Source organism: Macaca thibetana, chromosome 14 (assembly GCF_024542745.1).
Source record: "Macaca thibetana thibetana isolate TM-01 chromosome 14, ASM2454274v1, whole genome shotgun sequence".
Lineage (NCBI taxonomy): Eukaryota > Metazoa > Chordata > Mammalia > Primates > Cercopithecidae > Macaca > Macaca thibetana.
In genome coordinates this window covers 86,695,199-86,720,935 of record NC_065591.1, presented here as the reverse complement: position 1 = coordinate 86,720,935, position 25,737 = coordinate 86,695,199, and the positions used below count along the sequence as shown (strand labels likewise).

The following is a 25,737-nucleotide window of genomic DNA, read 5'->3' as shown; positions in this document are numbered from 1 at the left end:
ACCAGCAGCTCCACAGCCTCCAAAGACACGGACACTGGTGGCGGCCATCAGATGGCTGGTTAGTGGGCTCTGGTTCTGAAGACACGTGCATTGCTGGTAACCACACTTGTAACCTTTAAGGTACTCTCCAAATCTGATATCCAGATCTGCAGACCTCATTTCACAGTAGGATGCTTATGGTGAGAATTTATGGAACCACTGGCAGAGGCACCCCTAAGACCTCAACACCCAGCCAATTAACTATCATGGCTAACCAAAGGGCTAGTCCTGCCCCGCCCTTTCTCCATCATTAGCTAATTTTGAATCCTCACTGGGTAACTAAAATTTTTGACTGCATTTCTGTGTCTTAGTTTTCTCTGTTTTTCTAAAATGATAATAATTATGTTCCCCTGATGTGGGATTAAGACAGAAAATAACAATTATATCTTGATTTACACATTGAGGCAATTTACAAAGATCTAGGGAATACTTTTAAAGTTCTTTATTTTGCATCCTCCTTCAATATTTTCTCCTTTTGTTAGGGTTCCTTCTTCTCCCTTTTCCATGACTAGTTCCTGGAACTGAGGTTGGCAAAGTATGACCTGCAGGCCAAACCCAGCCCACAGCCTGTTTTGGTAAACAGGGTTTTTATTAGAACACGGCTACACCCATTTGTTTATGATCATCTATGGTGGCTTTGGGGCTACAGGGACAGAGTTGAGTAGCTGTGGCTCTCAAAGCCTGAAATATTTATCAGCTGGCCCTTAACAGAAAGAGTTTGCTGACTTGCGGCCTAAAATACAGTGAGTTGATAGTAGATAGCCTATATGACTGTTTGCTTGAATCAATGATAATGATCATTTCATTCGATGTCCAGCAAATATTTATTAAATGCCTCTAAGTGCCAGGCACTATGCCAGGTTCTGAACATACAATGATTGGGACTCTAATGTGAAGATGACAGGCAGGGCCCCTCCCCTTATGGTGTGTACAGTTTAGTTGGGGAAGATAGAAAAGGATTATCCAATTACTTATTTATAGTTGTGATGAGTGTTTACAGTGGAAAAAAGTACACAGTGCTGGGGCAGTATATAAAAGGAAGATCTAACTGTGTCTCAGGAACTCCTCCCTAAGCAACTGCCATTTAATTTAAGCTTAGGCCTGAACATGGGTTTCCTGGTTCTGAATTGTTAGGGAAAGCAAGGGTTCCCTGATGCCAGAAGAAATGCAAATGGACTTCAGTATGTTTTCCAGTTTGTGCTTACTCCATCCATCTATCTGGCTATGTAGTGCAAGGAATGCTGAAAAGTTTAAGATGCTTAATTTTTCAGCCTTATATATAACAGGAAAGCCAAGCAAATAAATAATTTTAAAACCAACAACGTGAAAATCATAACCCATGTTTAGTTGTTAAAGGCCAGACATCAACACATGACCAAGAGGCACTTCTTCAATCAGCTCCATTCTTTAAGCATGGCAAATCAGAGCTTAATTTGAGCCTAAATTGAGTAACATTAATTTTCACACTTGGGCAGGAGATTTGATTGAACATAAACAGATACCCTGCAGGCTGTGCGCGCTTCTGGTTGTCATGTAGGTTTGAAGTTTCTCAGTGCTGCCTGTCAAGGTTGATCAAGTGGGCTTAAGCACTCACATGCTTTGCTTTCCAAAGTCAGTAAGGCTCAATAAACCATGCAGGCATTCTTTGGGAACACGTCCCACTCTCCTACCCTGAAAGTTGGCAGGTCCTTCTGGAGAAGGTGCATACCAAAATAGATGCAAGAAGGCAGGGAGAAGTGTTGCAGAATACATGTATTTTATAAACTCTGCTTCATATTTCCTATCACTGGTTAGTCCTCAGAGCTCTGGTGGCTAAACTGGAAGATTCATTCTTCTATTACTTTAAAGGAAATAGAGGTGCAGGCAGATTAACCATCTAACTTCAGGTCTCTGAGCCTGTTAGTAAGACACCAGGCCTCAGGAGATGTGGCAGCTGATCCAAGACAATTTGCTGGAGCCTGGACCTACAAAACTTTGATTTTTAGAACTGCATAGTCCTACTATATGTAAGGGTCATCTCTCAGGAGAATCAGTTAAGACAACTTTCTTGATCAAAATGATGTCACCCTGGCAGGCTTCTTGGACAATCCTTCCCCTCTGCCCATGGTGCAGATCTGCAGTGTCCAGCATGGTCTGTGGATTGGTCAGTGTGAGCACCTGGCCAGTGGTTACCAAAACCTTTATATGCCAGACCAATTCTCACCTCCATCATATCCACAGCAGGGTAAATGAGAAGAAGTTAAAGGAGCCAAAAATGGACTATACTAACATCACCTTTCTTGAGAAATACTATCGTTCTTAATAATGAAAGACTCCCATTATCTGGATATTCTTCTATTCTAAAAAAAAAAAAAAAAGAAGAAAGAATGCAGAAAAAGAAATTCAGCTATTTTCAAATTGCTTTTATTCTGATAGTAGTTTGTTTAACAATTTTGCCCTAAAGTCTTGAAATAACAGAGGATTACCCGGGGTTTCTCTCAACATGACTGGAACATTGAGTTTAAAAGAATATTTTTATACTGACGCTGCATAAAGATAATTTCAAGCCTATTGTCACTAGGATTTTCCACTTTTATTCATTCTCTCAATAAACATTAATTGGATGCCAGGTACATGAAGATGCAAGGGGTTTTAGTGGGGGATGAATACTGGTAAAGAAAGTCTACAGTTCTCCCATTTAGTGGAGTGTCACCCAAATAAATCATGACCTTACAGGTTGCAGAATAAGTGCTGTAACAGGAGCTTCGCCCCAAGGAGCCCAGAGTCAGGAGGAGCTGCAAGCACTAGTGCTGGTTGGCCCATGAGAGGCGGTAAATCAGTGTGTTCACATGTGACAACATCTAGCCTTCTTTCCTAATGATGCTTGATAGAAACCCACAGCATCTGATGTAATGAAACCTAATGAGGATTCAGAATAATCTCCTTATGATCTATGTGGGTCAACAGAATAAATGTTTATGTCATTTTAATTTCTGATCCGTGGTTCACACAAGACCTTATAGAAATACAAAAACCAGGAGGGATTTTCTTTTAGGAAATTATTTTAGTCTCTTTTAGGTTCTATAAGAGACAGAAAACGAAAATAGCTAAAATAAGATTCAAGGGTAAGATGATTGCCGGCTACACTGAAAACAGCAAATTATTATTTTTAAAACAATATGATCCAACACATTTTTTTCCAGTTAATTTTTAAACCCACAAGAATTTTAAGGGAAATCAAATGCATATAGTTCTGACTCATTTACACCCGTGACTCTTCAATATGTTGTTTTAAACAAATCATTGAATGTCCAAGAAATCTTCTTGTTAAATGATGAGAGGTGCATCATTTAACAGCCAGAATCTTAACTTATACAAACTTGAGTTTAACCAGATATGTGGAACCTGCAGTGCCCAGCAAATCCTAAAGCGGTGGAGATAGGCTCTTGTGCAACCTTTAAACATGACTTGGGTTTATCCCAGAAAAACACAAACATGCCAGAGCTAATCAGGTCCCACTCAATTCAAGAATACGACAAAGCTCCAACATATCTATTTAAAAACCCCAATAAAATGAAATTTCAATTTCTACCAGTTCAGTTTCTTCACATCTAATGTTTTATTTTTGGCTTTCTGGCCTAGAGCTGATGGGAATTCTGCAGAGCTATCCATTTTCAGAAAGAAACAGTTTTAAAAAGTTTCTGTGACTGAGAAGACACAGCTAAGAATGGTAAGAGGTATTTCCAGGAGTTCTGCCTTTAGCAGACAGTAACCTGCCTCTGGTGTGCATGTGTGTATGTGACAAATGAATGGGAAAAATGAGAACCTTAGTTAAGTTGAGGCACAAAGAAGCCCGAGTTTCTCACAGCCAGACCAAACAGGAGGGCTAGAGGCCCTGGTTTTCAGGAGCAATTTGGCTTTGACATCACCATCCTATAAGCTATAAAAACATGTGGAAAAATAAACAAGCAAGACCAGAAAATTCACACACAAACAAAAAGTTGAATTCCTCCAAAGAGAATGTTACAATACCATGAGGTGACAGGGGAAAAACATTCCTCAAGGGCATCAAGCTCCTAAGCACTTAATTCCTCAAGATTTTTGGTATAGACAAATCTCATGACTGGGGGGAACACAATGAGCCTGTTTCATGTCCACTTCAGTCTTTAGAATTAAGTAGTCATTACCCAGGCAGTCCACTAAGGCCTTCATAAAACTCCAACTTAAGAGCAGAGTTCAGTTTTTAGAAGAAAACTACCCTGAGCAGAGGGAAATATTTAAATCTGGCCAGGAAGGACTTCTTCCCTCCATTAACTGGGAGATCTTTCAAGTCCCACCTGCTGCTTGAACTGCAAGAGTCGGTTGAGTGTTCTTAGACTTGGATGCCTAGCTTCTGTGTGAACACCTAGCAGAAAAGCTGAGCATGTTATTCTCTACTTCCCCCTTCCCTCTGACTCTCCCATTGCCAAGGTGGCTGGCAAGAGCTTCACAACCTAACTTTGACTTCTTGGTATGTATTACCCTGAGATATAACTTTTTTTTTTTTTTTTGAGACGGAGTCTTGCTCTGTCACCCAGGCTGGAGTGCAATGGCGTGATCTTGGCTCACTCCAAGCTCCGCTTCCTGGGTTCATGCCATTCTCCTGCCTCAGCCTCCCGAGTAGCTGGGACTACAGGCGCCCACCAGCACGCCCGGCTAATTTTCTGTATTTTTAGTAGACACAGGGTTTCATCGTGTTAGCCAGGATGGTCTCAATCTCCTGACCTCATGATCCACCCGCCTCGGCCTCCCAAAGTGCTGGGATTACAGGCGTGAGCCACGGCGCCCGGCCCGAGATACAACTTTTATTGCAGTCTTGCCTTTCTTTTAACCAAGTGCTAGAATTCCAAAAAACTCACTTGAAAAGGATGGCTTCCCTTAAGTGGGCAATATTTATAATTATAATCACTAGGGGTTTGAAATTTATTCTAACAATAGGGTTTCTGAACCAATACACAGATAATGGAACACATTAATAACTAGGAAGAGAGGCAGTAATTCATGCCTGCCATTCTGTACCCACATGCTAAATGAAAGCCTGCCAGAGAGCACCATCCAACCTTCTGCCTATCTTTGCACCTATTGTTATACCTGTTCACTGAGCTCTGGGTTGCAAGGTGAGATGACGAATATGTTCAAACCTTAAGTCATTAACTAATCCCAACCTCCTCCTGCTGCATTTTATTGGTAAAGGGTGATCATCCATCCAGCTGCTCCAGTCACATCCCTTTCTCTCACTGCCATTATTCAACTGGTCAACCAAGTCCTACTAATTTATCATTTGTTTATCTGTCCCCTACTCTTCCTCGCTATTTCCACTGGCTTAGTTCATGACTTCTCCATCTCCTCCCCAGATACTGTACTGAAATACCTGCTAACTAGTCTCCTTGCCTGTAGGATAGTCCCTCATGAATTTCTCCTCTGTTCTGCCTCCCAAGTTAGCTTCCTAAATATGTGCCTTGGAAACAATGAAATCATACTCACAATTTGAAGAAAACATTGGTGAATATTATTATAACCTGGGAGGGTAACAAGTATTTCTAAGCATGACAGAAAACCTAGAAGGCATAAATATAGTCACTTAAAAACATCTTCTATAAAATAAAGAATAAAGATTAAAAACAACTGGAGAAAATATCTGTGACATATATATGTGGGGGACATGCTAATTTACTTAATAAAAGAATTTTTACAACTCACTAAGAAAACAACCTAACTATAAATTTGAAATAACATCTTGAGTCCGTTCCTTGGCCACACTAGGAGAGGAAAAACTAATGTAAATAATTATAAAGCTGTGAAGGCACAAAGTGTCCTGCAAAGATTAGGTGTAAGAAAAATGGTTAGGTATCACCATTACCAAACCTGCTTCAAATGCTCTGCCTGGATTCAATTACACTACATATCGACACTGCGATCCTTTAAGCAGTTGAAAAATGCCTCTGGTCTCTTGTTTTTGCCTTCAGAACACAGTGGAGCATATTTGTACAGAACAAGTAATTCCCTGTCGAGCTGGAAGGGCCTCTTTGCTTGATAATTGATGTTTCAGCTTTGAGCCAGAAGGTTAAAGTCTTTCTGAAGAACATTTCTGAGTTCACGCAGCACTAAACCCTATTACTCCATTATTCCATACCAGCCTTGGCTGGGAGGCCAGAACAATGCCCATGAGGTGAAACTGACTGGCTTTTCCATTTTGACCTGAACTAAGTGATCAAATTATGTCCCCTGACAAGAAGGCAAAGTATCCACAGAGTGCACAACACTGGCATTGCTGACATACCCGCCAAAGACACTAACTATACCTAGGCATGCGGTCATCCAGAAGAAACGTGTCACGATCCTAAACGCAAGTAGTAAAGACAATTCACCTTTCAAATGAAACCGAGGTGAGATCTATTGCACCCACGGGAAGAGATATAAGATAAATGTTGTTACAAAACCAAGTAATTCAAAGTGCTGATATAGCCTTTTATGTGAATTTGGAACTTGGGCCAATGATCTGAGACCACAAAGGTATCCCAGGCAAAAGCCCTAGACAGTATTAGTGTCCATTTGCAAAACATTGAATTTAAAAAACAGAGCTAGTATTAATAGCCAGAATGCAATCACGAATCAATCTGGGGGACACACAGGAGGTTAAACCTAACCAAACAGTATTGGAAATTAGAAAATTTAACCAATTATTTTCCAGTCTTTAAAATGTAGGGCTGCATTGAGGAACCCACACGTCAGAAGACCACTATCATAAGACAGACGGCTAGTGTCTGAATACATTACTTTTTGTTGTTCTAAATTGTCTTAACTTTGTGAGCACTTACTCATAATCTCATTGAGAATTATGATATAGATATGAATTCAATTTTCAAAAAAAGACAGTTGGATTTTAAAATTTCTGGCTAGTGCAATGAATCTGTAGAAATTCAAACCTTGACCAATGGTTTCTCAAAATCCATTTGATTCTATCATTTGCCTCTGCTAAAATTAATAAAATATTCTCCCAATAAATCAAGGCTTACAAAGCAACTGTTCATTATTCCTGGCTGAAATGGGCTCAGTGACTTCTGGAAATGAGTGTCACACATGGAGATAGATATATAATGCGATCACTCAGATGGCTTGCACACTGGCAAGGGGCAGCCAGTCTAGAACTCCACAACCTACACGAGGACAAAACCTCCCTAGAGAGAACCAAACCCCATCACTAGGCCGCCTTCCGTTTTCTGAAGAAAAAGGGTTGTAACTTATCTGAAGTAGTGAGTGCCAGGACATGCTGTGATGTTGCTATTGCTTGAAGGGTATTATAGAGAGACAGAGAGAAACTGTAGGTCAGAGGGACAGAATAAACATTACTAAAGCAACATAGAGTGACCTCAGCTTTGTCTTGGGTAGACCTAGGAGGGCCTCATCTGAGGCCAATAGGTTGTACGCTAAATTAACAAACAAAAAGCAAACAGCACAAAACCCACTTGAAACTAATACGATTCTTCCCTCAGGCCCCCGTTTTTAAACAAACAAACTTTGAGATAAATAAATAAGTGGAAACTCACTCTGGGAAGCATAATGCCCCTCTGCAGCTTTGTCTTCGTGCCCTTCGTATTCCCTGCTGGAGAGCTGCCTGTTGGCAGTCTCTAGTCGATCTATGAACAAAGAGGAAATGATTACAAAGAAATGTATATGGATTGAAGTCATCATTTAACCAAGAAATGAAATAGGTGCCAAGAGCTGGGGAGGAAGAGATGCTCAGGCAGGAGCTCAAAACTGAACAACTTGGGGACAGACAGTAACTATGTCCCAAAATATCAAAAGAAAAGGCTTCAGACGCCACACTGTGTCTTTATGCGATCTAAAGACAAATGACGTGTACCAGCAGCATGCAGCTAGGGACAGGTGCTGAGAAAAACCACCTCACTGCCTTCAAGGCCAGCAAACCCGATTTGAAGTGTTCACAAAGACAGTCTCCTTGGCCTCAAACCCAGCCCTAGTCTAATCCTGATCATCACCTATATATTTTAGCCAGTGACAGCTCTCTGTATCTTAGAATCAAAGAAATAAAAATAACAAATACCCAAAAAAAGTCAAAATGACCTAATGTACGAAGACTGTACACAGCAACTTCTATGTTTGCTCAAACCACTTGGTAAATCTTTCATTATTCAATAAATAATCCAACTCAACTAGTATTCACTGGATGCAGATGACACCCAACCCAAAAGAGTCTGTAGCAAGAGAAAAGGTGGGATCTAGCTACTGGGTACTACCAGGACATGGAGCGTTTTGACATATGAAGCAACTGAAAATGGCTTGGCTGAAGGTAAAGTAACATTTATAGGTTAACTCATTGTGCACATTGGAGATGGCCAAAATCCAACAGCAGGTGACTCCTATCTTTCAGCGAGTTTATTGTCTACTTATTTCACAACTGTGGGGATTTTTTCCCCCAGAGGGAAAATATGGCTAGCTCTGTCTTCTATGGTCCACCTAGCAATAGTTAAGTGCTGCTTTTCAAAGCACGCTACCAAATGACAGCCCCATGTGGAAAGGGTTGTGCGTCTAACATTGATCTTTTCAAACATTCAGATTCTCACCGCCATGAATCGCTGTTGAGTACTTTTAAAGCAAGAAGGAGCCACAAACAGAATCCCTTCCTTTGACAGACTCATGCATACAGGCTGTCACTTCCAAAGCTCGATGCTGCAATATACAACCCACAAGGCAGAAGAGAACAATTCTGCTTTTTCAGCACCTCCTCCCTTCCCCAGATGGTTGAAATATACAACAGGCAGACTAGCACCTGTGGCAAAGCATTCTGGCCCCAAAGTTGTGCTTTTAGCTACACAGGTGGTTTAGGTAGAGAGAACATGAATAAACATGCCTCGGAGGTCTCTGTTGAAATCATGAAGTCTTCTAATCTCGCCTTCCAATTTGTTTCTCATCGCCTTGTCCAGTGACTCTCGCTTGGTGGTAGACTTCACCAGACTTTCATAGGCTTCCGAAATTCTCTGAAGTTCTTTTTCAAACTAAAAGAAAGAACTGGCATTAAAGTGGTACCTTTGACATTCATGCTGGTGTCCTGGTAAAACGGATTCTTAGACATTGCAGTGTGAAGGCTGTATCTTCAATGCAGTCTTTCTGCATCTGAAGTTTCATGTGTACCAAATTGTATAATCGATTTCACTCCCCCACCTGCTCTCCAAAGACTACGTTAGGATCCTGTAAATTACAGGCTCACAAGTCTGGCCGAACTGTCTGATGTCACCTTGTAAAAGTCCCTCTGTACCAATATTAGAAAGGGGCAAATCTAAACATAACTTAAATCTCTTACACTTTTAATGGCAATTTATAGCTATTATGATTATTCCCAGTTAACATCAGGAAAATATTAAAGTACAAAAAAACTAAAGGACTATAATTAGAACCCAAGTTTCCAGACTCCAAGTAGAGTGCACTTTCCAGAGACACTCCTATCTGTCCCCAAAGGAACGTAAAATCCACTGGAGGAAAGGCTTCATTACCTAGTATTTTTATTCCTTTGTCTATGAAATTATCTATATGGCAGACTGCTCACGCCTGTAATCCCAGCACTTTGGGAGGCCGAGGTGGGTGGATCACCTGAGGTCAGGAGTTTGAGAACAGTCTGGCCAACATGGTGAAACCCCGCCTCTACTAAAAATACAAATATTAGCCAGGCATGGTGGTGGGTACCTGTAACCCCAGCTACTTGGGAGGCTGAGGTGGGAGGATCGCTTGAGCCTGGGAGGCGAAGGTTGCAGTGAGCAAGATCATGTTACTGCTCTACAGCCTGGGCAACAGAGTGAGATTCCATCTCACAAAAAGAAAAAAAGAAAAAAAAAGGATTAATGGACATGTACCTAATCATAAACAAATATATCACAGAATCACAGAAAACCTCTTTATATTCAGTAATTGATAGCCAAGAAATTAAAACCATTTAAAAAAATATTTCACTAAATCAAAAACTAACTGGGGAAGCCTTTAATCTATGGCACATATAAATTGATAACAAGTAGCTCTATTCTAACAGGAGTTTGATATAACAGTCTGGTTTTTATGTAGATATCAATAAATCCCATTGTATTGTTATGTAACATAAATGCAAGAGAAAGGGTAAAGACCAGGTGAGGGTGCCTGCAAACATGGACGGATGCTTGATGAGATGCTGCTAAGGTCAGAATCAAAGGCAAAACTGATGGGGTTGAAAGCACTAGCGCCCTTCACTGGGTCCCAGATCAGAGCCATGTTTTCAGTGCTTCCACAGGACAGCAATGGCACCAGGAGCCAGGGACCCACTTTTCTGAGCCCCAACTGCCCGGATCAGAAAGTCCCTGCCAAGACTCCTATAAATAATATATATCCAAACAGATATTCATTGTTTGCTTACATGTCAGGTGTTTTTCCAGATGCTAAGGATACAGAAATAAGGAAGGCAATTCCTGGTCTTTAGGAGCTAAGAGTCTTAAGTTGGCCTGTAAATATTTCAGAGAAATGGTAGTCCAGGGATGAGGGCAAGGTAGAAGTGGCAGGAGGTAGGGCCAAAAGGAAGGACTTTAAATTATGGGCAGGGGAGGCTTAGTGGGGGTGAGAGGTACTGGAGAAGGAAGATTCTAACTCTGATCTCATCCAAGTTCTCATAGAGACAAAACTAACAGATGGGGTTGGAGGGTGGGGGTTTGTGGGAGAGGAGGTAGAAGAGATATCCAGGTAAAAAGCTTATGTAAATAGCTCAATGACAGATGACAAGGGCCTGAACTATGACACTAAAAGCGCAAATTCCAAAGACACTAATGAGTAGAATCAGCAGGTTTTGGTGACTGGGTGCAGACAGTAAGGAAGAAAGCAAGCAAGTACAACATAAACATTCACAGCTTAGAAGATGGGGTAAGGAGACTTAACCAAGATAAATGATTATAAGAGAACCAAGCTCACTAAAGAAAGAAAACCAGTCTGGGTTTGGAGATACCATGTTTGAGGAACCTGATGCACATATTGGCGAAGATTTCCAGTTAGGAGGTGAACATACAAGCCTAAAAGCCAGGAGAGTGGCTGCGGTGTCCTCAATGTACAGATGACAGATGACATCAGAAAGCAGAGACCACTCAGGGAGATAAACAGAAGATTAGAGGGCCAAAAAAGCATTCACGCCAAAGGAGGGGAGGGGCACCAGGGAAAAAGACTGAAGCTAGTGGACCCGTAGGAGCCTAGAAGCCAAAAACTTAAAAAAATGAGAGATACTGTGGTCAGCACCCTCAGAGGTTACAGAGCAGCCAGGATATGGCTGAGAAGAGGCTGATGAATAGGCTGGAGGGCACCAGGGCTTCTGCTTAGCAGCAGCTAACTAGAGCTGAGCTGAGAAAACCAAGGATCCTTTCGGTACCACCTTATGTTCCCAAAGGCCTCCTTATACCAGAGTTGGTTCTTCCCTGGTCCCCTCATTTCCACAAGGCCTTTCTGATTCGTCCACAGATATCATGAACCGCTGGTAATGCAGCAGCACAGAGGACAGTATGTCCTAAATCCTGTTCATAGCCTTACCATGAATTATGATCCTGTCTTCAAATTTTATTTACCAAAGAGATGGCTCCCAGACACACTCACACTTCTTTGCTGATTTTATCTATAAAAGGTGGCCTTTGCTTTCAGACAGCCGGGCATGTCACAGGAACAGTCCCCATCAAGACCAAAGGGTATCTTCAAGTCACCAGGGAAGCTGAGAGTACCACACACTCTTGAGGCATCCACCATGAGTGGTGTTCAGGCTTCCAGCCCAGAACAACTAGCGATGCTTCCTTAACTACACCCACAGGGACCCTTCCCTTGGTCTGATTTTATAGTATTTTTGACCTGTTGTATTTCCCTCATTGGAATTCTAATCTGCATCTATACTTTGCGGCTCTGATTCGACTGCTAACTCCTTGAGGGTAGAATAGCTCTTACTGTCCTAGAACTATGCCTTGCCCATAACAAAATACTGACTAATTAATCTTTAAATGTGTAACTTCTACAGACAGACTTGGACGCTGAATCATGCATTCTTTCCTTTTACTCAAAGAACTTCCCTCTGCATACTGTCAAAGGAAACTTCAAGATCCCTACCACGATATAGTTTACTATCTCAAATCCTAAAACAATCAAGACCTGACATATGGTTATGTGCTTAGAAGGGATCTAGAGAAAAAAACAAGGGTCTTAGTTCAGAACAAGGTAACTCCTATGAGAACTGATAGCTGTAATGGTAGAGAAAGACTAATCTCCTTCAGTGCGTGCTATGGATATGGTTTGTCCCCACCAAAACTCATGTTGAAATTTGACCCCCCGTGTGGTGACACTGGGAGGTGGGACCTAGTGGGAAGTGTCTGGGTCATGGGTGTGGGTCCCTCATGAATGGCTTGGTGCCTTTCTCGCAGCAGTGAGATTAGATTGGATTTTGCAGGAATAGATTAGTCCCCATGACAGCAGGTTGTTATGAGGAAGGACGCGCTCTTCAAGTTTTGCCTCTTTATACATGTCTGCTTCCCCTTTGACCTTCTGCCACATTGTGACACAGCATAAAAGCCCTTGCTGGAAGCCAAGAAGATACCAGCATCATGCTTTTCAAACTTCCCAGCCTGCAGAATCATGAGCTAAATAAATCACTCCTCTTTATAAATTACCCAGTCTCAGATACTCAGTTATAACAACACAAAAGGGAATAAAAAAGTATGGTTGCAGAGGACAGAGTTATGAGTAAATATAGGAAGTTAAATATATGCAGGGTTTTTTGGTTTTTGTTTTTTTGACAGTCTCACTCCATCACCTAGGCTGGAGTGCAATGACACAATCTCGGCTCACTGCAAACTCCACCTCCTGGGTTCAAGTGATTCTCATGCCTCAGCCTCCAGGGCAGCTGGAATTACAGGGGGGCATCACCATGGCTGGCTAATTTTTGTATTTTCTTTTTTTTTTTTTTTTTAGTAGAGATGGGGTTTCACCATGTTAGCCAGGCTGGTCTCGAATTCCTGATCTCAAATGATCCACCTGCCTTGGACTCCCACAGTGCTGGGATTACAGGCGTGAGCCACCGCACCCGGCTGAGATGCAGATTTTGACTCAACATTAAGAAGTATTTCCTAACTACATTTTCCAGAAGTGTAGTATACCCATTAGTGAGCTTCTGTTCTCTGGAAGCATTCAAGTAAAAGATGAACACCTCCTTTTAGAGAATGACACAAGGATTACTGAGGAATGGGAAGTTGAAGTAGACTCATTTCAAGAATTTTAAGACTGAAGCTTTTTATTTCTGACTGTACACTCCTTCAGAGTAAAACCACACCTTCTTCTATTTCTCCATGTTCAGAACATCTTAAGCACCCTCTGATATTTGTTAAAGATATAGGAGGGTTAGATAGGCTGGTTTGACACAAAAACTATCCAGACCAGCTCAGACTCTGAGTACAGTGCAGGAGGGGAATCCTGGTTTACCTTCCCAGCTCTCATTCTCCTTTTTGGCCTAGGTGTCAGGGAGCTCTTAGGCCAGGCTGTAAGAATCCCTGCAATCACAGAAATACGCTCGATGTCCCAGAGACAGAACTACAAGCAGAGCAGAAAATAAGCAAATGGACAGAGAAGGCCCTGAGAAAATCTCAGCCATTCCAAGCTCCAGATACTGGTTTTTTCCCTGAGCACCTTCACGTGCAACACTGAGGGATGCGCAGGACCAAAGAAAGGCATGCTGTGCAAGCCACGGACTGACCAATCAAAGCCACCTTTGTTTCACTCACAAAAGAGGGTCTTCACTAAAGCAAGCCTGGGGTAACTTAACGCTTGGCCCTCTCCCATCAAATGCCCGTCTATTCCCTGATGGCTTTCGAGGCCAACCCACTCAACAGCCCACAATCCGGCCCTGGTAGAGACTCCATCGTTAATTAAGTTTCAGAGAAACTGGGAGGCAAAAAATGCAAAAAACATAACCAAAAGGAAAGACTGAAAACAACAGCTCTTTCTGGGGGTCCTTGACCATCATTCCAACATTAACAGTGATAATCACTACCTTGTGCCTCTTTGGAAATAGGGTCTTCATATCTAGGCTGGGATTTGACAGTCTCCGAATTTAATCACTCTCTTCTGCTGTGTTCCTGGCACAGTATGCATAGGCTAAACTCTGCAATTAAAAATTCATCTATTTTTAGTTCTGCCCTTACAATGCATCTCTGCAAGGGCCAAAACATTCTCAATGCTGCGAGGAACTCAGATGGGATCAAACTGTGGGCATAGCGGGGTCATATCCTACAACATCGTGCAGCAGGCCTACCCAAAACAGGGGTCACATCCATGCCAGGAGAACTGGCAGCTATCATCCCTGAGAAGCAAAGCTGTCATCTCATCTGACCACCCCCTCTCCAGACCTAAGGCTCAGGCAGCTGCTAAGAACGCTGAGTGACAAAGCTGGGGATGAGGGAGGATCTGGGACTAGGGTGACCTTAGGAACGCAAGGCCTAATACGCCACGAAGTTCATGCAACTCTTGTGTCTCTTGATCCTTGTTGTAAAGAACAGCAGTCCAACTTGTGATAAACATGGCAAGTATCCATCAAAATCTGAGGTTTTGAATCGATAATTCCGGTTTTACATATGACAGATTAATGTAGTACAGTAAGTCCTCATGTAACATCATTGACAGGTTCTTGGAAACTGCAACTTCAAGTAAAATGACACATAGCAGGCCTCCAAATAACATCAGTGTTTTCAACTTCATTTCATTGTGATGTTGATGAGGAAAAAATTGGCTTTGCTTAAAACTGTAGTTTCCAAGAACCTACTGATGTTATTAAGTGAGGACTTACTGTACTTGTAGAACAACTTATAACATTCAAGGGATTGAAAAAGTTTTGGGTTCACGAAGGGACACAGCTTTTGATTTGTCTCCTCTTCCAGAAGTCATCAAAGTCCTTTTGGCCACAACTTTTAAGAACCATCCTTCGTGCAGGAATATTGAGACACTGGGAGATTAAATCATTTTAGTTTTCAAAATGGAAATGTGCATCAAAATCAAGAAAGAGATGTACGTTATAGGCCAATAAAATGTACATGTTTAATACCAGCACTTTGGGAGGCTGAGGTGGGCGGATCACGAGGTCAGGAGATCAAGACCATCCTGGCCAACATGGTGAAACCCCATCTCTACTAAAATACAAAAAAAAAAAAAAAATTAGCCAGGCATGGTGGTGCGCGCCTGTAGTCCCAGCTACTTGGGAGGCTGAGGCAGAAGAATCGCTTGAACCTGGGAGGCAGAGATTGCAGTGAGCCGAGATCACGCCACTGCACTCCAGCCTGGCAACAGAGTGAGACTCCATCCCAAAAAAAAAAAAAAAAAAAAAAAAAAAAAAAAAAGTACATGTTAATAAAAAGGCAATGAAAAATAACAAGACCTCCAATTTCTGCACCATTTGTGTAACTCTTCAGAAACAGCCATGGGAAAAACCCCAGCACCAAACTCGGCCTTCAAGTGGGTCTGTATAGCTTCTGGACATGTCTGCCTTTGAGCTTTATTAGGAGAGAATAAAGAGATGTTTGTTTCCCAAGAAGTGCTGAGTCTGCACTTCCCAATTTTCAGATCATACTAAAAGGAAGCTGCCCAAAAATGTCAGAGGCAAGCTTGGGCCTGTACAGTGTCTTATAGGCTTAAGGCTGAGACAACACACCTATTTCCCAACTTCTAAGGGTGCAAGAGGGGGTGGGAGTGAGGCCACAATCTTTAGGCGGCCCCTGTTTGTTTCTGCCTCTCATTTTTCCCCTCCAATAAAGGCAGCCAAAGCTCCCTCAGCCAAGTCTGGTCTTGACTCCAGGGAGCTCCAGACCTTTTCAGTGGAAGCTCTGAACAAACGTGCTGGGACAAATTGTCTGTAAACATATGCACCATCAAATCCACTGCTCCCTGACAGCCCTCAGGAAGCAAGCAGAGCCTACTACTCTCAAACTCTTGACCAGCAAAATGACCAGCTTGACCTGTGAAATCAGCACTAACTCATGAACACTAAATGGGCCAGCTGGAGCATTAACTGTCACATAGAGCCAAAGTGACAATGTTCTTGTAGTCGGGTGGGGTTTATACTCCTATACTTTAACTTTACAGAAGCTCTTTATTGCCAAGGGAAGAGCCCGTACTTACTCTTAGAGGATCACTACTACTACACATGCCTCCTCACCCCCAGAAAGGAAATTCAAGTGCTCTATGGCTGTCCTGCCCTAAAACATCCTATTACCTTTACCCAACCCCCTTGCATCCTACCTGCAGCACATCAGATGCTGACTTGAGGGTCATCATGAAATCACTGCCCAGCAACAGCTTGTTCTTGCTGGACGTTCCCCTATTTACTTTGGCTCTCAGCATAAATCTCTAAGAATAATGGCTACCATACATTTAAATATTCCAACAGTAACTACACAGGCTGGAATTCCTCAGCATCTCCCCACCTGGTAAGTCACAAACATGCAGAAAGCACACAATAACTTGTACTCTTGACCCTCTCATGTTGAGGCAAGACTGCTTTTTGCAAAGACCAGCTAATGAAATGAACATGACAACACAAGGTTCCTGTCTGAGATTCCTAAATGTAAAGGAAAATTTGGTATCTCTCACTTCATTTCTCTGTGGTTTTACTTATTTTTTATTTTTGAGACAGGGTCTCACTCTGTCACCCAGGATGGAGTGCAGTGGAGCGATCTCAACTCACTGCAACCTATGCCGCCCCAGCTCACGTGATCTCCCGAGTAGCTGAGATTACAAGGCATGGGCCACCATGACTGGCTAATTTTTGTAGAGACCGGGTCTTGGCATGTTGCCCAGGCTGGTCTCAAACTCCTGGGCTCAAGCGATCCACCTGCCTCAGCCTCACAAAGTGCTGGGATTACAGGCATGGACCACCGCGCCCGGCCTCCTCTGTGTTATTTACTCTCCGTGTTCCCTCTTCTACATTTGTCCAGGTGGGGTAATCCTACTTAGCCTCAGAGTCTCTGGTCAAGAGCCACCTCTGCTGTTCCTACAGTAGACCCTTCACACTCTTACTGAGGGTGTTAGCATATGCAACTCTCTCCCCTTTTTGGAATGTAAGCTCCTCCAAGGTCGGAACTGGGTCATATTTATTTTCATCTCCCTAAAACCTTGCAAAGGGTCTAGTATAAAAAGGGATCCAGTGCAATGTTGGCAAGTCAGTCAGTGCATCAACTCCCCATGACCAGGTAAAGAATTTTGTCTCCCTCCCATTCCCCAGGGAAGTCACGTACCTTGTGGAGCTTGTCGGCATTGTCATAGTAACCCTGAAGTTCCTGGTGAAGCACCCGGTTCTCCTCTGTTAATATTTCCACCATTTGCTGGGCTCGCTCCACAATCGCAAAGGCATCTGGACCGAGCTGCTGGCTGGGGGAGGCAGCGGGCGGGGGCTGTGGAGCGCCCAGGGCCATCGGGAGTGGAAGCGGCAGGGAGACAGAGTGCAGCGGCCCGCTGGCGGAGGAGGTCTGGGAGGACATGGGGCTGTGCTGCTGCATGGTTGACGGGAACGGAAGTTGGCACGGGCGGCTGCAAGGCAATGGAAGGCAGCAGTTAGAGCCCGGGGAAATGGTGGGAGCAGGAAGGAAGCCCCAACAATACTGGCACTGTTGATGGTTTCCACGGTCAGAAGCCATCAGTGCACTTCCCAGTGGGAGGTATTCACTGTGCTCCCATCTCAATCAGCACCATTCCGGCTATTGGGGAAACAGCAACCAAGACAGACCAGGTCCCTGCTCTCAGACGTTTACATGCTAGGGAGAGAGACAGGCAAGCCACCCAACAAGAAAGCCAAGTATCAAAACTTAACAATTACTCTCCAAAGATAAGGTGGAGTGATGTGGCAGGGAATGACCCCATGGCTACTTCCTACTGAGAGGGCAGAGAAGGAGTCTCTGAGAGGGGTGGTTTGAGATGAAGTCACACTGACAGACAAGAACCAGTGGGTTGGACGGAGCAGGTAAAGAAGTGGGGAAAAGGAGTATTCTAGGTAGGAGATGTCAGCTAGCACAGTGGTCCCCAACCACTGGGCCATGGACCAGTACCCATCTGTGGCCTATTAGGGACTGGGCCACATAGCAGGAGGTGAGAAGCAGGTGAGTGAGCAAAGTTTCATCTGTATTTACAGCCGCTCCCCATGGTTCACATTACTGCCTAAGCTCTACCTTCTGTCAGATCAGCAGTGGCATTAGATTCTCATAGGAGCGTGAACCCTATTGTGAATTGTGCATGCAGGAGATCTAGGTTGTTTTTTCCTTATAATAATCTAATGCCTGATAGCCTGTCACTGTTTCCCATCAACCCAGATGGGATGATCTAGTTGCAAGAAAACAAGCTCAGGGCTCCTACTGATTCTACATTATGGTGAGTTGCATAATTATTTCATTATATATGACAATGTAATAATAATAGAAACAAAGTGCACAATAAATGTGATGTGTCTGAATCATCCTAAAACTACTCCAACCTCACGATTGTCTGTGGAAAAACTGTCTTCCACAAAACAGGTCCCTGGTGCCAAAAAGGTTGGAAATGCTGAGCTAGCGCACAGGGCCTGAGGCAGGAATTAGCACTGGCACAAGCAAGAAGTATGAAGCACTGCCAGCAAGTAGCAGTGCAAGATAAGACTAGAGTGATGGGCAGGTGCCATGGCCAGACTTTACCTTGGAGTGTACAGAGGCCAGGGGAGGCGCTGCCTCTCCTGTGGTGTGCACAGAATGCAGTACATGGTGGCAGGAACACACGTATGGAGTCCAATGAGGCCCAGGTGTGGTCTAGGTGAGAACTGAGGAGAGCTCAGAGTAGTGGCAGAAGAGAAACACTCAGAGATTGGGATTTGTTTTGTATATATCATGGATGGGGAGAAGGGAAGTTGGGAAAATTAAAAATTACTACTGGATTTGGGGCGCTACACAAATTGATAGGGGCACCATTTAATGAAATGAGAAGTCTTGGGGAGAAACTGATTTGTTCTGCTGAGGTGAGGAAGGTCTAGAGCTCAAGAGTCTAATTTTAGCCATGTTAAAAAGAACACATAAGGGTGTCTCTTCATGGCTCAAATACCTGGTATTAGTTCCTATCTTTGAGATCATGAATTTCCATCCCCGTCCCCATTCCTAACAATTCCATCCTAACTATTCAGTTAACCTGCTTCCTAAGAATCACTGTATTTTCTTTCAACCTAAGCCAAGGGCTCCTAACAACATTTAGAAGTATAAAGGGTATGAACCAAAAAGTATCTGAGACAGATCTCAATCAATTTAGAAAGATTATTTTGCAAGGTTAAGAATGTGCCCATGACACAGCCTCAGGAAATTATGACCACATCTGCCCAAGGTGGTCTGGGTACAGCTTGGTTTCAAACACGTTAGGGAGACAGGAGAGACATGAGACGTCAATCAGTATGTGTAAGATGAACATTGGTTTGGTCTGGAAAGGCTGGACAACTCCAAGTAGGGGAAGGGGCTTCTAGGTCATAGGTAGATAAAGAGACAACTGGTTGCATTATTTTGAGTCTCTGATTAGCTTTTCACTGAATACACAATTTACATGTGAGAAGAGGATAAAAGAAAAGTCATTTACACCTTAGTCCGGCTTAGTGAAACAACAGGGCAGAGGAACTAATAACATATGCATTTGTCTCAGGTGAGCAGAGGGATGGCTTTGAGTTGTGTCTGTCCTATGTCCACAAGGAATTTCCTTGTGGGCAAATTGTGAGGCAGGTATGTGGCTTTTTTAATCTTTGTAGCTATCTTATTTAAAAATAAAATGTGAGGCAGGTTTGCCTGATGCAGTTCCCAGCTTGACTTTTCCCTTTGGCTTTGTGATTTTGGGGTTCTGAGATTTATTTTGCTTTCACATCTTTCAGAAAAAGCATTTTATAAGAACATGAATGAGCCTCTGGTCTCAGGTTTTATCTGCTCTCTCATGGCTAGGACAGTTTACTCCTAGAAAGGTAGGTGCCAGGTTATTAGGAAAGATCATTTTTAGTAGGTTGTAAAATCTCATATCCTATGAAGAGAAAACAGGATGAGGAAGAGAAAAAAACAAACAAAAAAGATGAAGAAGAATCCTGGAAAATTGATATAGGCCATGTTACTCTGAAGTCCATACATCAATAGGCAGGTATGAAAGCGGTTTATGTATGTAAATAACTTGCTGTTATTTTCTTCTGAAGCTTACATTGTCTAGCTTCAGTTTGCAAGGCTTTAAGAAAGCACAGCTTCATATTCAGGGATTTTAAATCAAGAAAAAAATGGAGGGAAAATAGGACAGGAAAGAAAGAAAGAAAAAAAAACAATTAAAAACATTACTTTGGAGACGTGTAGCCAGGAAAAATTTTAGAATTCAGTCCAAACTATAGAAAATAATAAAAATGGAAAAACATTAGATAAGACTAGAATCTAATAACAAGTGTAGTCCAGTTTATTTTGAAACATAATTTTTCTCTCTCCAGTCCTCATTTTCATTAAAGATAAATCACAAGACAAATTTATGTGTAAAATAAGTGTTGGTCTTACTATACTTGGCCTGAGTATTTGCATAAAGTCAGCAAAAAAAAAAAAAAAAAAAAAAAAAAAATTGCCATATAGGCTCTTTTCTTTTTAATTGGCTTTACTGGAACTTTATTTCACAAGGAATCTCAGATTAGACTTACATGCTTTGAGCCCAGCCTGTGCCTGCAAATACCTGTATTGGGTGAATTCCTCACCTCAAGGGCCCAAGAAAACAGGGCTCCTGGGTCTGTCAGAAAGTGACATTCTTTACCTACTGCAGGTCAGGAACCTATACAGGGACTGTGTAGACAAAGTATAAGTCCAGCTTTCCCAAAGGGTTTTATTTGGCTCTACAAGTCAACCTCCATTCCTTAAAGCAATCTGGTTATATCTAAAAGCATGCCATTCCAACGAAAGCCCTGGTAAAATAACCAATGTCTCCAATTGTGTCCTATTACAAAGAAAAAGATTCTTATTGAACTTATGCAACTAACTATACTGCTATAAATTAAATACACTTGCAAATAGTTTTCAAATTCTGGAGAAATCAGGTAGAGAGATATATGCTTCAGATTTTGCTCACAGGAGTGTAGCTGACCCAATTATTAAAAGCTATAAATAGCTCAAAGAAAAAGGGTTTTCTGGATGCAGAAACAAAAGAATTAGCAACATTTCAAACAAAGTCATAAAAAAATTATTTCAGTCTTTCATTAGTCTATGTAATTAACTCATGTTCTGCTTGATGTTTATGAACACATTAGCTTTCTATGGAAGTCTTGCAAGTTTTTCCTCTATTCTAGTGTCACAGTCTCCAAAGTCATCAGAAACCTGCATTCAAGAACAACTGTCAGAGTCCTATAGCTGACTATAAAAAACACCTTTTGAAAAGAATAAAAGTGAAACAACTAGATGAGGAAAGTCATGGTTAAAGACACAAATGACAAGGAAACTGGATTATTTCTGTGGCATACAATTTTAGATCAGAATCACCATTACTACTAATAACATTTACTAACACATATTAGAATCACAGGAATCTCATACAATCTGGAACACATACTAATAACACATTTATACAAATATAATCCAAAGAAGGTTAAACCCCATTTCATCTTTCACACTACTTCCTGTATGATTTTATTACATCAAATAAGCTGAATATGTCTCTTTTGGACTTCAAGGGATCTAATATCAAAAGATTAATGAGGACTAAGGTTAAAATTTGATTTTGGAAGTCTGTCAAATATAAAAAGTTTAGAACACTTCATATCACAAAATAGGATCACAAGTTGTTGTAAAATAAGCCAATCATTTAGCCAAAGTGATAACTCAATGATTTAAAAAAAAAAAAAAAGCAAAAACCTTTACTGAGAGAGATTTAACTTCCCAAACAACAAGCCCTAATAAAGACAGCATGAGGCCAATTAAATGTATCTTTTAAATTCTGTAAGTAAATTTATTAAATTTTAATTATCTTGACCATAAGATATAATTTCCATAAACCTTTTTATAACTTTTATAACCTTTTATTAAGGAGTGAGTTAATGCTCCAAAAAAATCATGTTAATCTGACACAGGGGCTCATAGGCTGGTCTTGCATCAGTGTCATTTGGTATTAATGGTTAATTTATAGAGAAACTGAACTAATTTTCTCTCTCAACATTGGCCCTTACAATCTCATGCCCACCTCTTCCACAATAGTCTATGGGTCTTGAGGAGTTGGATAGTTTTAATTTCTGGCCCTGTGTCTTACAAACACAGTTTATTTTGGTTGGCATCTTCTACCGGATCTGAAGATGAGGTTTTAACTGCTGTCAGGGTTTAAGACTGAAGAGGACTTGGTGTCCTGTTTAGACCCAGAAGTCAAAGCTCTGTAACTTAATGACACAAGGACTTTAAAAGCAAAATACAGAGAGTTATATGAATGTGATAACTTTAACTTGAAAAAATTTTTAATCTCAGTTTTTTCTAAGCAAACCAAAACTTAATAACAATGGTATAGGAATTATTTCAATAAAACATAAAATGTGTTTGTTAGGCCAGTTACAAAACAACAAAAGAAAAGATCTTCTGCAGTGCCACTGCTATTCCCTGTGGGGTGTCCATTTAATATCAATAACCTGAAAGTCAAACTAATAAAAAGGGTATTTCAATTAGACATAGAAAGAGTGTTTCTTAGGTAACAAGTGAAAAATTTTAGATTCAGAGAACCATCTAAAGCGAAGAGCACAGACTGATACACTGGAGAAGACATTTCCTTTAGGCCTTTAGGATAAAACATTTTTAGCATGAGGCCACAACAAACAAACAGCACCTGAGGAATAAAACTTACGGAAGCCAAAAGTGAGTTCAAGGAGATATTTAACTATTTCAGGGCTTTTAAAAGGGGAGAGAAAGCTGAAACAGCAAGACACAATAAAAGTTAAACTTTGGGTTAAAAAAAGTAAAATGTTTTGTAATTTTGTTAAGGGTAAATCAATACCTTAAGAAAGTTTCATTGTACTACCCAATTCTTTAGTGCATAAGTGTTTTCTTAAAATATCAAAATGCAATCTCTAGAAAGACCATTATAAATAATTTCTCTTTAATTACAGACAACTTGATCATATAAAGTTTTTCTTCCCCCATAAAACTTTATTTTTACAAATCTTATTATGACTTACACAGACTATTCATGGCATACTTGGACTTTCTGGTGTATCCTGAACATCCTTCTTTCTTAACCAGTCATTTTATTCCAGGATAAAAATTTACCATATAAGATTCTTTCTCATATAAAATTATTTTCCTTTTTAACCTTTCTTGCCAAAAATACCTTTTTATATTTATAATTTTTTTTACAATGCTTTTATATACTGGTTACCATTACCTTGTTTTATCAATAACTTTTAAATAAACTTTGAATTAGACAAAAATTATTTTCCTTTAAATAAGAACACATTTCTTTTTTAGAAAAACATTTTTCTATAATTTATTTAAAAATCAGAAATGACTCAGACATTCAATGAATATGTATTATTTAACTTTAGATTTTAAATTATATGATAAGTTTATTTGTAGGCATTTATTCCACTACATTTATCTAATTAATTGTTTTTTCACCCAGATTACTTATTAAAACTGTGATAGTTATTGTTAAAAATGTTAACCATTTTGTAACCAGTGGAGTTCAGGTTTTCCTAAGAACCTTAACATTAGATAATTTTTGTTTGTTTTTGCCAGTAACTCAGGATTTAGCTGTTTTCATTTACTGGACAATATTGAATTCCTTATTTATCAAATTTTACATAAAGATAATTTTCCTTTGTGCTACATTCATAACTTTATAGCCCTCATGCCAAATTTTTACATCTAGCAGAGATAAATATTAAGCCACTTTACCAATGAATCTAAACAATAATGTATGTTGACAATTCTGAAGCCATTTCTAATTACATTTCACAAATACTTTTAAAACTAGCTTATTTATTAAAAATTTACTTAAGTTTACCCACAAACTTGAAAAAACATTTGGCTCAAAGTCTATTTTTTTCTGATAAAGTGTTTGATTTAAGCACTTTTTCCTTTAAGCCAATTAATTAGAGCTTTTATGTATTTTTAGTAGTGAAACATATACATGACACAAATACACAGATATATTACACACGTAGATAGAAATAGATCTTATAGATTCATAACAACTTTTTTCCTACTATTTTAGACTTCCAATTTCTTGATAACCTGTTTTATTACTCCAGGCAGATGTCAGCTATATAGCACTAAATTTGCATCTTAAAGGACCAACTCTTAGGTGAAAAATCAGATAGTGAAATTTATATTATCTCAAGGTACAGAGAGAAAGAGTCTGGTGGTACTACAGGGAGATTAAAAATGGATGCCAAGTCAAACATAAAATTATAGAAATCTATCATAGAATTGTATAAGGAAACCAGTTTTATTTAGATAGGTAGTTCTAAATTTAGTCTGTCTTTTAACTGGATCTGTGAACTCTGGGCAGAGCCCACACTGAATCCTGGGTCTCCAAAAAGAGAACTAGTATAGGGCTAGACCATGTGACACTTTCACAGTGCACTTTTTTTCAAACAAAGACATTTCTCTAGGTGTCTAAACTACACTCTTTCTTACTTTAAACACCCCAGAGTAATCTCTGCTACAATAACTATTTTAGTGCAAAAAAAAAAAAAAAAAAAAAAAAAAAAGAAAAGAAATGAGGTAATACACTACCAAAGCAAGCAGTTTAAGATCTGAGACCAACATACCTGTTTACACTCTTGGGGTTCCATAAGGAAAAACAGAGGTTTCTCCCCAAAAGGGAGTCCGGTGCCTTCTCTGTTTTCTTTAAGGAATCCTGGGCTATTAGAAACTATTTCAGTTCCCTTATGCAGCAGAGTGTGGCAAGAGAAAGGAGAGAGAGCAGAAGTAAATGGAGAAAACAGAATTCAGTCAACTGAGAAGAGAAAAAAACGTTTTCTCAAAAAAAAAAAGAAACATCCTAGGAGAGAAAATAAATATAAAAGCCACACACACACACACAGAGACACACACATACATATCTTGGATATTAGCTTTTAATTGACTGCTAACCATTGAGCTACTTAAGAAAAAAAAACTTTTAAATCTCATTACCATACTTTAGCTAAAACAAATTGCTGATATTTCAAAACTAATACAAATGTCAAACCAGAAAGAGCTTGATTTAGGAACTAAACCCAGGCTGTCGTGGTGACAAAAAATTGGGGGCGGAACCTTAGCTACCTTAGCTACTGAACTGCAGAGTGGGGCAACAGCCATTGCTACTCCAGTTTGGCTTGGCTTGTTACGTAAATAAAGGTGCCCTTGTTATGTAAAAAAGTCCCTCAGGTGGTCAAAATCAAAAATCTTTCAGGCCTGTGCTGGAGCCTGTAATCCCAGCACTTTCAAGGCAGGTGCTTTGCTTGAGGTCAGGAGTTCGAGACCACCCTGGCTAACATGGTGAAACCCGTCTCTACAAAAAATACAAAAAAATTAGTCGGACGTGGTGGTGGGTGCCTGTAGTCCCAGCTACTCAGGAGGCTGAGGCAGGAGAATCGCTTGAACCTGGGAGGTGGAGGTTGCAGTGAGCCAAGATTACGCCACTGTACTCCAGCCTGGGCGACAGAGCAAGACT

General features: G+C 40.7%; 1 protein-coding gene across 8 annotated transcripts in view; it reads right to left on the bottom strand.

Moving 5' to 3' along the window:
* Nucleotides 1-25,737, bottom strand: part of AMOTL1 (angiomotin like 1) — a 172,765-nt gene that overhangs the window by 37,476 nt on the left and 109,552 nt on the right. For all 8 annotated transcript variants that reach the window (XM_050758886.1, XM_050758889.1, XM_050758891.1 and 5 more), the window contains 3 exons: nt 17,334-17,625; nt 8,930-9,074; nt 7,605-7,694 (listed from right to left, as the gene is read on the bottom strand). In XM_050758886.1, the coding sequence (XP_050614843.1) occupies nt 7,605-7,694; nt 8,930-9,074; nt 17,334-17,625 (527 nt within the window). The remainder of the gene's footprint in view (nt 1-7,604; nt 7,695-8,929; nt 9,075-17,333; nt 17,626-25,737) is intronic.